Raw genomic sequence first — 15,390 nt, 5'->3', positions numbered from 1 at the left:
AATTGGCTCTGTGCACAAGATGGCGCCACCTAACTTCCGGGTAGTGAGTGGTAGGTATACTAGTTTCCGGTTGGAGTTGTTGTGGGGAGAACTGCCGGCAGGAGTACAGAGTGAAAGCGACCATGAGTGTTTTTAAAGTTAAGGAGAAACGAAAAACACAAAACAAAAAAAACAGACTGTGTTATTTTGTAATTAAAGGATCCTCTATAAAAATTGGAGACACTGGGAAACATACCAAACTGTTATATTTTAATAATAATAAAAAATAAATCAAATTCAACAACAATACTTTTTCATGCCTTTATTTCCAATAACGAAGGCAATGGGCCAGTTTTTCTTTTATAAAATTCATTACTGTTGGTCACATGAAAACTTTAAGGCATATTTACAAGCTTATTCAATAAAAATAAATAAATTGAACCATAAGAATCCAGAGCCAGTTCTGAATGTTGATTCAAAATACAAAATTGATTCAGGTAAAACAAACGTTGTTTACATATTATTGGGATAATGAGGGAACACAAATATTTTACGGTTCAAATACTAATGTAATATAAATGCATATTAAATATTAACAAACAATTTTAGAGAACTTCTGGGTTAATCACACACTGAACTGTTTGAAACTAAGGATATACAATAGTAAACAACTATATATCTCCCGATGCCAGTATAACTTACAGAGGGTCTAGACACAGGGTAGAACTTATCTCTCTCTCTCTCTCTCTCTCTCTCTCTCTCTCTCTATCTATATATACGTAATTATTTATAAATAATATATATATATATTATATATACAAAATATAAATATAAAAAATATATATATAATATATTATAAATAATGGGTTCTGGGTTAATCACACACTGAACTGTGTGAAACTAAGGATATACAATAGTAAACAACTATATATATATATCCCGATGCCAGTATACATTATACATATTTATAACTTACAGAGGGTCTAGACACAGGGAATAACTTAAAAATAGATCAAAAATAATTATATATATATATATATATATATATATATATATATATATATATATATATATATAAATGATGTACAGCGCCCAGGAGTAAGAGAGAATATATATATATATATATATATATATTCTCTCTTACTCCTGGGCGCTGTACATCATTTATAGTTATTTTTGGTAAGTCCTGGAGAGATCGCGTGTAAAAAGCCATACTGTCTGCTGACCAGCGCCGAAAAGCGGAAATGACTCCGCCTACCAGTCGTAGACCGGAAACAGGCAGCGTCGTCTCATGCAACTAGCAAATCCGGTTCCACCACAACAGTTGCTGGTAAGTCATGTGACTCTCCCGTCAAAATAAAAGTCCACTTGTAAAATATTAAATGTAAGAATGAAAGATTTAGTGATTATAGTGAGGAAAAGTTCAGGCAAGAAGAGGAATTTCACAAGTAACATTTATTAGCTTACTGATTTAACAGAAAACTTGCTATTTCACTGTAATAACAAACACAAATATAGCCGCAAGCGGCGATTTACGGGGTTCGAGCATTACAGGCAAAGAGGCCCCTGGAGGCCAGTTAGGCTTAAAACATGTTGCCGGTTGACCGGCATTACCAAACTGGATGACCAGCATGGCAAAGGTGTTTGGCCAGTATGACCAAGCTGGATGACCAGCATTGCTATGATGACAAAGCTGACCAGCAAGCTGGATGACCAGCAGGACCATAATGACCAATGTGAATGAACAGAATTACCTAGCTGGATGGGCAGCATAACCAAGCTAGGTGACCAGCGTGACCATAAAGACCATAATGACAATGCTAGATGAGTGGTGTGAGTAAACTAGTTGGAAAGCATTGATAAATTGAGCTGTAGTGTTCATCAGGTTTTATGTGGTCTCTTGCTGCACTCTAGTGGGCATTTGGAGAGCCTAGCAGTGAGGCATAAAAGGGCACATATCAATAACCAATAATATCAATAATAGTGTATAAGTTTTGACCTGATTAACATTCAGCCTGTCAAAAGCTTACTGGAATGCGATTGGCTTATAGTGACCACAAAAGTGTCCATATCAAATTTTCATTTGGTGTACCATTAGTGCATGGGCCATAGATGATAATTGGCTAGGATGACCTTGATAGCTTGTATGGTTCTAGAGAAACAGCTATCGAGCATTGGCTCCGCCCCCTGGGGGTGTATGTCTACTTAAATTGACAGGGTATCTGAGAATCATGTAATGATCAAAGGTCTGAAGTGGTATTAATGTCAGGTTAAATATTCAAAAGTTATAAGTGTTAAAAACATTTTACTGCACCATGGTAAAACTAATTTGCATATGGCGGCCATATTGTTTACAAATGTAAAGATTTTTTTTATAATTATTGAGGAGTAAGGTCTGCTGAACTGTTTGACACCAAACATGTCATGATTGGTGAAGGAGGCAAAGACAAGATCTCAAAAGTAGGTTTTGCATATTATGCAAATTTTAAAAAAATTAAGTGGGTGGAGCCTAAACAAGAATGACCCAGGTGGCTGACCAGCATGAACAAGAAGGATAAAGATGTTCAATTAAGCAAGACAAGCAAGATTGAATAAGTTCAGCAGAGCTTTAATTTAGAATAATTCACCTGTAGCTGTTTCACCAAATGACCACCAGAGCGCAGCAAGAGACCACATATAACCTGCTGGAAATCTATCACTCTATCAGAAAGACAGAACATTCCCTATCAGTGTGTTTCTATTTATTAAAAAGAGAAGAAAAGTCCGATTGGGCTCCAAATTGGTTCTCATGACCAAGTGGTCTGTATATATATGTTTGTAAATTTGTGTGTTGATAGGGTCAAAGGTTCCTGACTTCTGTCCGTTTAGGCTTGAAAAAAGCGATAATACAGGCTTATGGCCTACAAAATGGCTGTTGCTCTTTGGCCATATTAGAGGCAAAAAATATCTGATTTGCAATCAAGATCACAATATCAGTCTATATATGTATGTAAATTTCTGTGTCGATAGGGTCAAAGGTTCCTGACTTCTGTCCATTTAGGTTAGAAAAAAGCGATAATACAGGCTTGAGGCCTACAAAATCGCTGTAGTTTTCCAGCCGTTGTAGAGGGAAAACATGTCCGATTTGGCTGAAAATTTGCAATCAAGATCAGATTATCAGTCTATATATGTGTATAAATGGTGTGTCGATAGGGTGAAAGGTTCCTGTCTTCTGTCCATTTAGGTTGGAAAATAGCGATAAATGGAATAAATTGAAAATAGTTAATTTGTCACTGTAGAGCCTACTGAAGACTTATTTGGCTCATACTTGGCACATGTACTTCAAATGTCATTGTTAATTAGTAGCTTCAACAGTTTTGACATGTTTTAAACTTTGACAGAGTTTTGGCCAAATAACTCTGAAAAGGCTTTCACGTACATGTTTGATCAAGGTTTATGGGCCTCAAATAGTTAAAATGTCAAGATTTTTTCAATAATTATTTACCTACAGGGTCTCAAGATCGCATCAAGACCAAATTTGTTTTGATTGATTGAGGACTTAAAGACAAGTTCGAAAAGAGCAATTTTTACTCTTTTGGCCATTGATGAAAATCTTTGCATTTTTGGTAAACACATGCAATTACAAAGTTGTAAAGGCTACAGCAAAGTATACAACTAAAAAAGAATAACAAGCCTAGGCCACTTGTACCTTTAGATATAACTGATTTTCTGCTATAGCGCCCCCTAGAGGTCAATCAATGCCATATTTTAATGGATGATAGAAGGCCCTGAGATACATGTAGGGTATAAGTATCGTCCTGATTGGTCATTGTTTAGCCTGTCAAAAGCTTGCTGGAATCTGATTGGCTCATAACGATCGCAAAAATTTGCATATCAAATTTTCCTTCTGTAAAACATTAGGACATAGGCCATAGATGATACATGCCAAAGGAGAGCTTCATAGCTTTTACGGTTCCTGAGAAACAGATTTTTTTTTTGATTTGCCATTAACCAAGGAATCATATAATGCAAGAATTTTTGATCTAGCTATCAGGGCGTGGGAGTTACGAGGCCAAACGCGTTGACCTTCGCCATAGTGCCCCCTTGAGGCCGATCGGGCTCATCTTTTGAATCTGAGTAGCGGTGAGAAGTACTACCATATGACCAAGTCTCAGCCCTGTAGGCCTTACGGTTTCTTCTGCCCAATCACTTCTATGGCAGAAAAAGAATAATAATAATAATAATCAGAACAATTACAATAGGGTTTCTAGCACTACGTGCTCGAACCCCTAAATATTAGCAAATTAAAACATCTTTAGCCCCGCTGTTTTTAAGAAATCCCAGTTAAACCATTACTGTGGAATACAGTATCCAGCTGCTCTTTTGCTGATACTTTAATAATGATAATAATAATAATAACAAAAACATGAATTTGATAATAATAATAAGAAGAAGAATCACACTTTGAGCAACTTGACAAAAATACACAATTAAACATTTGTGTAAGAGGTTAAAAAGACTACAAAAATAATTGAAAAAGAACTACATAAAATAATATGAATTCTTACAAATTGTTATAATTGTGTTAACCTTTAGTAAACAAAAGAGACTCTTATGTTTTACACTCCTGTTGGAGGTTGGTTGATGTGTTGTAACAGTAAAAAGGTCATTATTTTGCTGTGATTTTATTTTGAACTACAATTCCCTGCACCAACAAGACAACTGCATCGGATCAACATTTCCAAAAAACACATCTTGAACTCAGGAGCGCATATCACTGTTAGCCTGAAGCCAGTGTGGTGGAAAATAATGAACTGTTATCAGGAGTTGTTAAAAAAAAAAAAATCAGGTTTGTGAAGCATTGATTTGGATTAATGTATTTGGTTAATGTGTGGAAACTTTTATAAATTGGTTTAAAGGAAAAAGCTTTGGACATCATCTGTCGTGATGAAGAACAAATCAAGCATCGGCAATGTGATTTGAACCAATGTGTGTCGTTTTTTCGGCACACGCCTCAAAGCTTCAGATTAAAGGGTAACATCACTCACTTAGAATGACTTAGAATCTCTTTAGTTAATTGACCTGCTTTTATTTTAATATTCAATGGCATTTTTCTTTGTGTTTTCCAGAAATTAAAATATTTTCCTGAAATTCATCACCAACAACCAGGATATTTAACTAAGAGCAAAGTTAAACTACTGAAAGAGGTGAAGCAGAAGCCTTCCTGAAGAATCTCCAGAACACGCAGAAATTGTTTGCTACATTTAAAAGACAAATGAAGCCAAGTCCCGACATGGAGAAACATCAGCACTCTGTCAAGAGTTTTACTAAACAGAGTAATCTCAAAAAACACCAGCGCATTCACACAGGAGAGAAACTGTATCACTGCTCAGACTGTGGGAAGAGTTTTAATCGACAGAGTCATCTCCAACAACACCAGCGCATTCACACAGGAGAGAAACCACATCACTGCTCAGACTGTGGGAAGAGTTTTAATCATCACAGTGATCTCAAAAAACACCAGCGCATTCACACAGGAGAGAAACCGTTTCACTGCTCAGACTGTGGGAAGAGTTTTAATCAACAGAGTAATCTCAAAAAACACCAGCGCATTCACACTGGAGAGAAACCGTTTCACTGCTCAGACTGTGGGAAGATTTTTACTACCCAGAGTGATCTCAAAAAACACCAGCGCATTCACACTGGAGTAAAACCATATCACTGCTCAGACTGTAGGAAGTGTTTTATTACACAGAGTAAACTTAAAATACATCAGCGCATTCACACAGGAGAGAAACCTTATTACTGCTCAGACTGTGGGAAGAGCTTTAATCGACTGGAGACTGTCAAACGGCATCAGCGCATTCACACAGGAGAGAAACTGCATCACTGCTCAGACTGTGGGAAGAGTTTTACTGAACAGAGTGCTCTCAAAATACACCAGCGCATTCACACAGGAGAGAAACCATATCACTGCTCAGACTGTGGGAAGAGTTTTACTCAACAGAGTAATCTCAAAATACACCAGCGCATTCACACAGGAGAGAAACCATATCACTGCTCAGACTGTGGGAAGAGTTTTACTCAACAGAGTGATCTCCAAAAACACCAGCGCATTCACACAGGAGAGAAACCGTATCACTGCTCAGACTGTGGGAAGAGTTTTACTAAACAGAGTAATCTCAAAAAACACCAGCGCATTCACACAGGAGAGAAAAAATTCCCAAATTTGTCCCATGGCAATTAAAAGCGCAAATCATAAATTCCACCAGAAACAAATATGAACTGTATTTAACAATTGATTTTACAGGTTCAGCAAAACTATTCTTATCCAGGGATGATGTGTATAGAATTCCATGTTATGTTTGTATGTCTTGTATGTTTGAATATTCCAGGACATTCTTTGTGAGACAGAGCTCAGTTTTTAGGTTAGTTACTGTTGCGCAGTAAGGTTACAGGCTCATTCACTCCCTCTGCTGGTGTTCTTGTTTGTCTATGGTTCAGTCCAATTAAAAATCTGTTACTATAGAGGGATATTTGGTTGTGTTGTATTACTCAAGTTGTATACTCTCTTATCTTTTCCTTATTGAATATTAAATGTTGCTTATGGTTTTTTTAATCTCCAAAGTTACTAAGAATATCCAAATAATGTAGTTTCTTAATTGTTTTTATCCAGTACAAACTATTATCTTTGTATTACTTCACCTCTATATTTACCCATGTGTGTTTTAATTAACGGCTTTTATATTGCAGATCTCCAGTCTCATTGTGTTTTCTCAACACATGTTTGACATGAAACCTATAGGCCTGAGATTGTCATATCCAGTTATATTAAGACTATGGTTTGTGTTTTTTTTCTCCTAAATCTCTTGTAATGTAACTATGCATAACCAGTCATATTAAGACTATGCTTGAAGTGCAAACAGAGACAGAACATGTTTTAAGCACAGTACAGTCTTGTTGGTCACTCTGTTACCGTCTGTCACTCTGTTAAAAGTAGCAGAAGCATCTTCTATGCCAGGAGTATTTAATTAGAATTCAGAATGATCCAGTTATACAAAATTCCTCGCCTGTCTCTCTGTCGCACTCGGCGTGACTTTAGTTTTCGTCCGTTCTTGTTTTTCCGCCCATTCTCGCCCAGGCTCACTATCTCCTTATAAAGGCGTTTTTTCACGGCCATGTCCCAATTCAACAGCCAGAGCAGCGGGACCGCGACCCTGACAACACGGGTTCGATCCCGCGTGAGGAGCGGTGTGTTTATTTATTTATTTTTTCCACGTCTGCACAGATCTGATTGACTGAAGAGAGTGGTTGGTGATATTACCTCACACGTGATTGGTCTGTGATTTACTGCGCCGCAAAGCGTGTATACAATTAAATCCTTCTCAATAGGTTTGGGTCCGGACCCGGACCACAGTCCGCCCGTGACCTCTGATCTATGCAAATTCCCCGAATTTTCCTCTTCTGCTCACTGCTCAACCACCAAACTCGCTGCTACTGTGTTGCCAGTTGCCAGTGTTGTATCTTAAAAAGTCCACACTAAACTGTGAGAGGTTTAAGCTTGACGAGAAATATCGTCACGTCTTAATCTCGTGAGATCTCGTGCCACGATACAGCATTTGCTATTTTACTGACCAAATGTATAAACAAAGCATTTCCCGTTTTACTGTCTATTGTTATTGTTAGCTAGCCTAGCTAAATGTACAAATGTAGCATTTGCTGTTTTAATGACTATTATTATTGTTTGCTAGCTAGCTAAATGTTCAAATATGCAGTTTGCTGATTTACTGAACATTATTATTGGTAGCTAGCCTAGCTAAATGTATAAATGTAGCATTTGCCGTTTTACTGACTTTTATTATTGGTAGCTAGCCTAACTAAATGTCCAAACAACAGTGTTTGCTGTTTTACTGACCATTATTATTGGTAGTTAGCCTAGCTAAATGTACAAACAAAGCAGTTTAACAGTGTTTTACGGCCGGTATTTATTTATTTTTTATTTCTTGCATATTTTTTTTCTTAAATGTAATTTGTATTCTCTTTCAAGCATTCATTCGGTATCTCAGTATGGGATACGCCACTCTCGCATATTCCTCATGTAGCCCCGGCTAATATATATATATATATATATAGCACCTTTAGATTTTACAACTGTGAGATAAAACAGATAATACAAATAAAACTGATATAAACTACAAAGTGAAATATACAAGTTAGTGGAAAATTAACACTACATATACATATAATACAGAATAAGATACAGAAATAATTTTAACTATACATGCAGAAAAAAATATGTAATAAAGTAAAAAATAAGGAAAGTAATGCTTAATCTTCCTTTGTTAATTTTGATTTATGTGGTAACTAATATGCGGAAGGAAGAAAAGCTTGCGCATTTACTAACAATTCCCTACTTTACCACATGATGCCACTAATTCCCGCTCTCCGCACACTTTTGAAGGCATACGCATGCCTTAAACCTTGCTTAAATGTACGCTCGTTTTCACACCAAGTATTTCTTTATAAATCACAATTCTTGCGTGAGATGTTGCTTACGCACATTTCTGCCCTCTTTTTATGCGTACGCACTCTTTATAAATGAGGCCCCTGCTCTTTATGAGGCTTTGATTCAGCAGTAGATTCTCTCCTGTCAGATTCCTGTCAACATTAGCCTGTTAGCAGCTAACAGAGTTAGCAGTGAATTAGCTCTCTTTCTCTTATACTGTTTAATAAACTGAGAAAAGCACGAATAATTTATGGGTAAATTTATGAGATTAAACTAATTCAGATTTAATTAGTATAATTAAAGGCTGATTTTTGGTAAGTTAGGAAAAAGCTGAATTAGCTAGCTTCCTAGTGTTGGCTAAGCTAGCTACTGAATGTACCCAAAGTTTCTGAGGAGAAAGAGCATTTATTTTCTGTTTTCTGTGACCTAGAAAGGTTTTTAAACGGTTTGGAGGAACTAATTGCCACCATTCTAACAATTCTACAAATTACTATCTGTTTTAAGCTAATTTGCCTCAGTAAGAGTAAATTATCCTCAAATTTTACCTCAGTTTATTTAATTGTTAGCGTTTACTAGCTAACAGATTTAACGTTTATTTACACAGGTCTTAAACTTAAATTTAGTTGTTTTTTTTAAAACATTACTCACACCTTCACTGTTTCTTATAATTCATATATTCTTTTCTCTACAGTGTACAAATCAGTGAGTCTTGGTGAATGTTTCTGTTCTTATTATGGTAAATAGGGCCTGCAGAGATTTAATAGAAGAATCTGTTCTTTAGCACATAATGTTTTATATCATTATTAGAAGCACAAACACACCTGAGATTATTTATATTTATTTATATTTTACAATTACTGTTACAAAGAGCCAAGAGTTGGCCCAAAGACTTCAGGAGCTAAATAGCTCCTCCACTGAGTCCCACCCACAGTGCCTGCAACCCTCATGCTTCCGCTTGTTTAGCCAATCAGAGCGATGCTGAGACTGAGGGGCCTCAGTTGGGGGCTTGCATACCACAGATAGAGAGGACTTCTGTAGAGGAACAGTGGAGATAGTGGACGGTGTGCAGCTTAGTAAAGTTTTGTGGGATTACCGAGGACATTTAATTCTTGTGTGCATTCAGATACCTGTAAGTACCTACACTGCTGTTTATTCATAAAGTGTAGATAACTATTACTTTCCTAGTTGTAGGTGTACTTTCAAGGAGTTACATGCTATGCTAACTGATCAGCTCTTTGTATAGCTCTGTATAGCTTCTAGCTGTTTCTGATCTGCCTATTATTATTACCAGATAACACCTCATAGAAGTGTGTATCTTTGTTTAGGTGTTAGTGTTGTAAATTGTAGTCAGTAATGTGTTTCAAGTAGTTCAAGTATCCCTTTTATATCTGTTGTTTCAGAATCACACACTCACACAGTCGGATTGCATTCATCTATTCTGTATATACCACAACTCCTCTGCTGCAGTAAATACTGTTTTCAGAGTACATCATCTCCAGCATTTTAATCAGATGCACCACAGTGGCTTCTACATGGTTTAATACCAGCTAGCTCTTCTTAACAATTACAATACGATTTTAAAATTGTCCTGTTGAAAATATTTATCATTGGTTCGTTTATTGTATCTATCAGAAGCAGATTATATCCGCCCAATATCATTTATTTTACTCCAATGTTCAATACACAGAGTGCATTATTAATATAATGGCATGTTGAATCAGAATTCTCACAGTAATATATGTTTACAGAAACAGAGGGTCAGGTGGACGGGTGCTTGTGTTACAGAGTGAACAGGGTGGATTTAACACAAAACTGCTTCACAAGACTCAGTGCTAGATAGTGTAAATAAAGCATCAGGCTGGAGGATTAACACAACAGTTCAGATATAATAAAGAAGACATTGTTTAGCTGTTTAATGCGTCTGAATTTGTATTTAAGTGGTAAATTAAATGGTTTGGTAGATGCTTTGAACAGAACAGAAGTATTGGGGATAAATATATATGGATCATTAGTCGGAATATGGTTTATATTTCATTTTATTTTTTTGGTCGAATGGTGAAAATGTTAGCTACAATAACTGTATTTATAATTATAATAATTATAACACAAAAATGATATTTGTATAAAAGGACGGGACTTTTATTGTTAGATGTTAGTTCTATCTCCAGTAAATCTTAGTGTTGCCTGATTCAATTACCTGTTCTAGAAACGGAGCTGACCACGTTTAGTATGCTCCGAGTTAAAGTTAGAAACTTACCTTCAGCCAAGTTCGTCTTAGTTCTTCCAATTCCCAGTGATTTAGGTTCGCATTGGTAAAGAAGTGTGGCACTTATGTGCTAAAGTAAATTTTACCATGCTTTCAGTGGCTGAAAGAAATATATTTTTTCTTATAATGTTACTTTTATCAAAGAGTTATGTCTCCTGAATCAGAATACATTAATAAAGTCCCAGCGCAAAACTGTATTACCCAGCAACACTAGTTTTAGTACAGTCAAACCTCTGAAATCTACATATTTATACTATTTGCCTAGTATAAAACATGCTGGCAGTGGCTAAAGAAATGTATTTTCTCCATAATGCTTCTTAAATTAAACATTAAATTACGACATTAGACATATCTTTACATATACTGGGAACATTTGCAATAAATGTACATAAATTAACCATGCTTACAACAGTTACAAACATTGTAAAATGTAAAAACTAGTTTTTAAATGACAAATGTTTAAACATTCTTTTTTATTAAAATTCCTTTAACTATTGGCTCAGATAATAAGTAACAGGATATACTACATTTTTACTTCATAATGCCAAATATTTCTCATCCCAAATGTTAGTTTCTTCTATTCCGTTTCTTCTCAGTTTTTTCCATTCTTTAAGTATATAATGCTGTTTGTTTAGTTGTGTATTTTTTTAAACAATGTCAAAGTGCTTAAAGTGTGATGTGACTTCTTATTCTTATTGTCACATTCACATCTTTTATTGCATTGTATAATAATAATAATAATAATAATAATAATAATGATAATAATAATTATTATTATTAACTATTATTATTAAGTATTATTACAGTGTTTTAACAGTGTTTTATTAAACAGCATGGGCATAGATACTTTAATTTGCTAACATGTTTATTCTGTGTATTAATACAGTACAATATGGAGTTTTCTGTTAAATTAGTTAGCCAATCAACGTTAATCAAAAAGTAAAATTCCACTTCTTACCTAACCTTCTCGGTAAAATCACTTCAAAAACTAATTATTTCTTTTAAAATTTAAAAGATTTGTGCCGCGCATGCGCTCTGTAAACTGAGCAGGGGGCACAGATCGGGTAGCCACAGCTGTCAACAGTTTTCGGCGCACAAGGGATTTGACTGTTTTTGTAAGAAACCTGTTGACTAAAGCAGATGGCATTTCCATGGTTGTGTATCCATGTCATTCTACGTACATATCACCACAAAAAATGGAAAAATAAGACTCATCATATTAAAAGGTCCCAATTAGTTAAAAAATACGAGAAAGGTGGTATTAATGCATTTGACTCTGAAGCCACGATTGGCGCATTTAGGATTAAATGGCTAAAAACCTTTATTATGCATCAAAATTCAATGTGGTTCCATATTCCAGGTTCCATTTTTAAGAAATTGGGAGGAATTGATCTCTTTCTGAAGTGTAATTTTGAAATTAGTAAGATTCCAGTCAAATTATCATAATTCCGTAAACAAATCTTTTCTGGAAAATGATTTTTCAACATAACTTCTCTCATCATGGATCAACTTTATGGAATAATAGGGCAGTCACAGTGGGTAGGAACTCAATATTTATAAAAGATTGGTATGACAAAGGTATTGTTTTTGTATTTTTTCATCTTTTAGTGAAAAATATAATCTTAGGAGTTTTAAAGATGTTAAGAAGGTGTGCAAAGCGATTCCTTTAGCATTGATTCAGTTAATCAAACAAGTCATTTTATATTCAAAGGTGACTGTTTCGATGCCCACATTAAAAGTGAACGACTGTAATTTAGTTGACTCCAAGTGTAATAATAAGACTATCAATGATGATTTGAAACAGAAGATTTACTATGAATATAATGGAGCTTCTTTCAAGAAACTTCCTAATAATAAGAATATAAATATGACTTTTGCTTATTCCAAATTTGTTAACTGGCCCATATCTCCTAAAGTGAAGGAGACCCATTTCAAAATTATAAATATGATTTATCCTGTAGCCCTGTTTCTTGAAAAATATTCAAATTTGATGTTGAATTATGTACTTTTTGTCAGAAGTCAGAAAATGAATCTCTGGAGCATTTGTTTTTTTCATGTCAATATTCACACACTTTTTGGATGGACATCAGAAATTGGATTAATATCAAACTTAATATTCCTTCTTTTGAGGTGGAGGACATTTTGTTTTATATGAACAACTTAAGTTCATCTTTCTCTGATGCCATAAATATAATTTTACTTTTAGCAAAATACCACATTCACTACAGTAACTGAAAGGGAAATAAGCCCTCTTTCCCCCGTTTCATGAATGAATTTAAGTCATATTATTCTTCATTAAGTAAATTAAGAAAATGGAAAACTGCTAGAATCATCTCACATCATATCTCTAGTAAGCTTTTGTCTAAGATTATCATTTTATTACGTTGCTCCTCTAGTCTGTATGTAGCTGTGATCCTCTACAAGAGTTTGTACTATTGTATATTGTTGTGTTTTGTATGTTGCTAAAAACAAAAACAAAAAAATCGGCGCTGTGAGATCGCTGATCAAGCTTAACTTCCGTTTTCTGAATTCTAGATAGACTGATAGATGTTTAAACTAATTATAATTCGAAAAAAATCTGTTTAATGTATAAGCCTGTGGTGTTTTTATTTATTTTTACATATACCAAGTCTGTAAACTACTTCACATTTCACATTTCTGTAATCTAGATAGACTGGGAGATAAATTACAAACAAAATACAAAGATCAAGCAGAAAATAATTTGTAATTAATAATAATTGATCATTATTAATAATTGTCTTTGTTCTGGAGCAGTTGATTTATAAACTGTGTGTTTTACACTGTGTCAACAGGTGTATAAGACATTTTAGAAATTTTATTAGTTTACCATTATAGCAAACCTATTTGGGTTATACCCATCTTTTGGGCATGTGGTCTTTGACCAGTTGTAGTACTTCTCAAGCTAACAAAGAATTTATGTAAAATACACAGCACATTATTATAAATAACAGCTGTCTGGACCTGGTTTTGCGTGTGTCTAACAACTAACCAGTTAATCCCTCACTGAAATTCTGCATGGTACATTTTATCAGCAAGCTCATAAATTTGCCAAAACTCCGTGATTCATGTTTAGAAATGGGAACCAAATACCATGTCTCCAAATGTGGTCCTGTATCAATATCCTACTAACCATTAAAAATGAGGTACAACACGTCCATCAAAATATCAGTTTATTTTATTCTCAGAGAGAGCATGAGAGCGAACCCCCCATCCCTCTCAACACACACCCCCACCCTCCTCCACCAACACACACACACACTTACTTTCCATGCCAATTCATTTGTTGCAGGATGGCGTGAATGTGATCAAAACTCTTCACAGCTCTGTAAAACTTAAAATCCTTCATTTTGACACCACGGTATACAAACTGTTGGTGCTTGCAAGTCATGTGACTACCGTCAAAATAAAAGTCAGCTTGTACAATATTAAATGTAAAAATGGAAGATTTAATGATCAAAGCGAGGAGAAGTTCAGGTATAAAAGGTAATTTCACTAAGTAACGTTATTTGGCTTACTGATTTAACAGAAAACTTGCTGTTTCACTGGCTATGTTTACATGCAAAGCTTTCCTTCAATCCGAAAGAATTCATTCCGATTCTAGAACCTGATTGAGGTGTTTATATGTACACTTTCCCCAATAGTCTGAGTAAACTCTCCGTTTATGTGCACTCTATAAGTAATCCGATCAAACATGACGCGCATGTGTGGTATCGCTTAGTGTACTCGTAACCATGACAACGAGCATCAGGTGATGTCCGCCACACTGTAAAACCCAATAAGTTAAGTTAACTAAAAAAATTTGGTGAAACTGATTACATAAAAATTATTAATTGATAGTAACTCAACTTTGTAAGTTAAAGAAACTTTAAGTTTAAGTCTTATTTAAGTACCATTTACTAAATACACTGCTCAAAAACACTCAAATAACACATCCTAGATCTGAATGAATGAAATATTCTCATTGAATACTTTGTTCTGTACACAGTTGAATGTGCTGACAACAAAATCACACAAAAATCATCAATGGAAATCAAATTTATTAACCAATGGAGGCCTGGATTTGGAGCCACACACAAAATTAAAGTGAAAAAACACACTACAGGCTGATCCAACTTTAATGTAATGTCCTTAAAACAAGTCAAAATGAGGCTCAGTATTGTGTGTGGCCTCCACGTGCCTGTATGACCTCCCTACAACGCCTGGGCATGCTCCTGATGAGGTGGCGGATGGTCTCCTGAGGGATCTCCTCCCAGACCTGGACTAAAGCATCCACCAACTCCTGGACAGTCTGTGGTGCAACGTGACGTTGGTGGATGGAGCGAGACATGATGTCCCAGATGTGCTCAATCGGATTCAGGTCTGGGGAACGGGCGGGCCAGTCCATAGCTTCAATGCCTTCATCTTGCAGGAACTGCTGACACACTCCAGCCACATGAGGTCTAGCATTGTCCTGCATTAGGAGGAACCCAGGGCCAACCGCACCAGCATATGGTCTCACAAGGGGTCTGAGGATCTCATCTCGGTACCTAATGGCAGTCAGGCTACCTCTGGTGAGCACATGGAGGACTGTGCGGCCCTCCAAAGAAATGCCACCCCACACCATTACTGACCCACTGCCAAACCGGTCATGCTGAAGGAT

The 15,390-nt window shown here is 35.7% G+C and overlaps 5 protein-coding genes across 9 annotated transcripts in view; 4 read left to right on the top strand and 1 right to left on the bottom strand.

The window, feature by feature from the left end:
* LOC125801463 (zinc finger protein 239-like) overlaps positions 1-15,390 on the bottom strand; it is a 430,185-nt gene that overhangs the window by 230,418 nt on the left and 184,377 nt on the right. The window lies entirely within an intron of this gene.
* The window catches only part of LOC125801533 (gastrula zinc finger protein XlCGF49.1-like), a 206,740-nt gene that overhangs the window by 61,162 nt on the left and 130,188 nt on the right, over positions 1-15,390 (top strand). The gene's annotated exons all lie outside the window — the stretch shown is intronic.
* LOC125801203 (gastrula zinc finger protein XlCGF49.1-like) overlaps positions 1-15,390 on the top strand; it is a 254,562-nt gene that overhangs the window by 112,790 nt on the left and 126,382 nt on the right. The gene's annotated exons all lie outside the window — the stretch shown is intronic.
* Positions 1-15,390, top strand: part of LOC125801383 (zinc finger protein 420-like) — a 106,306-nt gene that overhangs the window by 20,455 nt on the left and 70,461 nt on the right. The window contains exon 2 of one of the 4 annotated variants that reach the window (XM_049478014.1): positions 5,352-6,763. The exons of the other annotated variants lie outside the window; for them this stretch is intronic. Within the exon in view, the coding sequence (XP_049333971.1) occupies positions 5,352-6,205 (854 nt within the window). The 3' untranslated portion in view covers positions 6,206-6,763. Of the gene's footprint in view, positions 1-5,351; positions 6,764-15,390 lie in introns of those variants that run through there. 4 annotated transcript variants of the gene reach the window in all.
* The window catches only part of LOC125801310 (zinc finger protein 271-like), a 230,712-nt gene that overhangs the window by 183,382 nt on the left and 31,940 nt on the right, over positions 1-15,390 (top strand). The gene's annotated exons all lie outside the window — the stretch shown is intronic.

The sequence above is a fragment of the Astyanax mexicanus genome, chromosome 4 (assembly GCF_023375975.1).
Source record: "Astyanax mexicanus isolate ESR-SI-001 chromosome 4, AstMex3_surface, whole genome shotgun sequence".
Lineage (NCBI taxonomy): Eukaryota > Metazoa > Chordata > Actinopteri > Characiformes > Acestrorhamphidae > Astyanax > Astyanax mexicanus.
The sequence above is the reverse complement of the archived record's forward strand: the minus strand, read 5'-3'. Positions and strand labels throughout refer to the sequence as shown.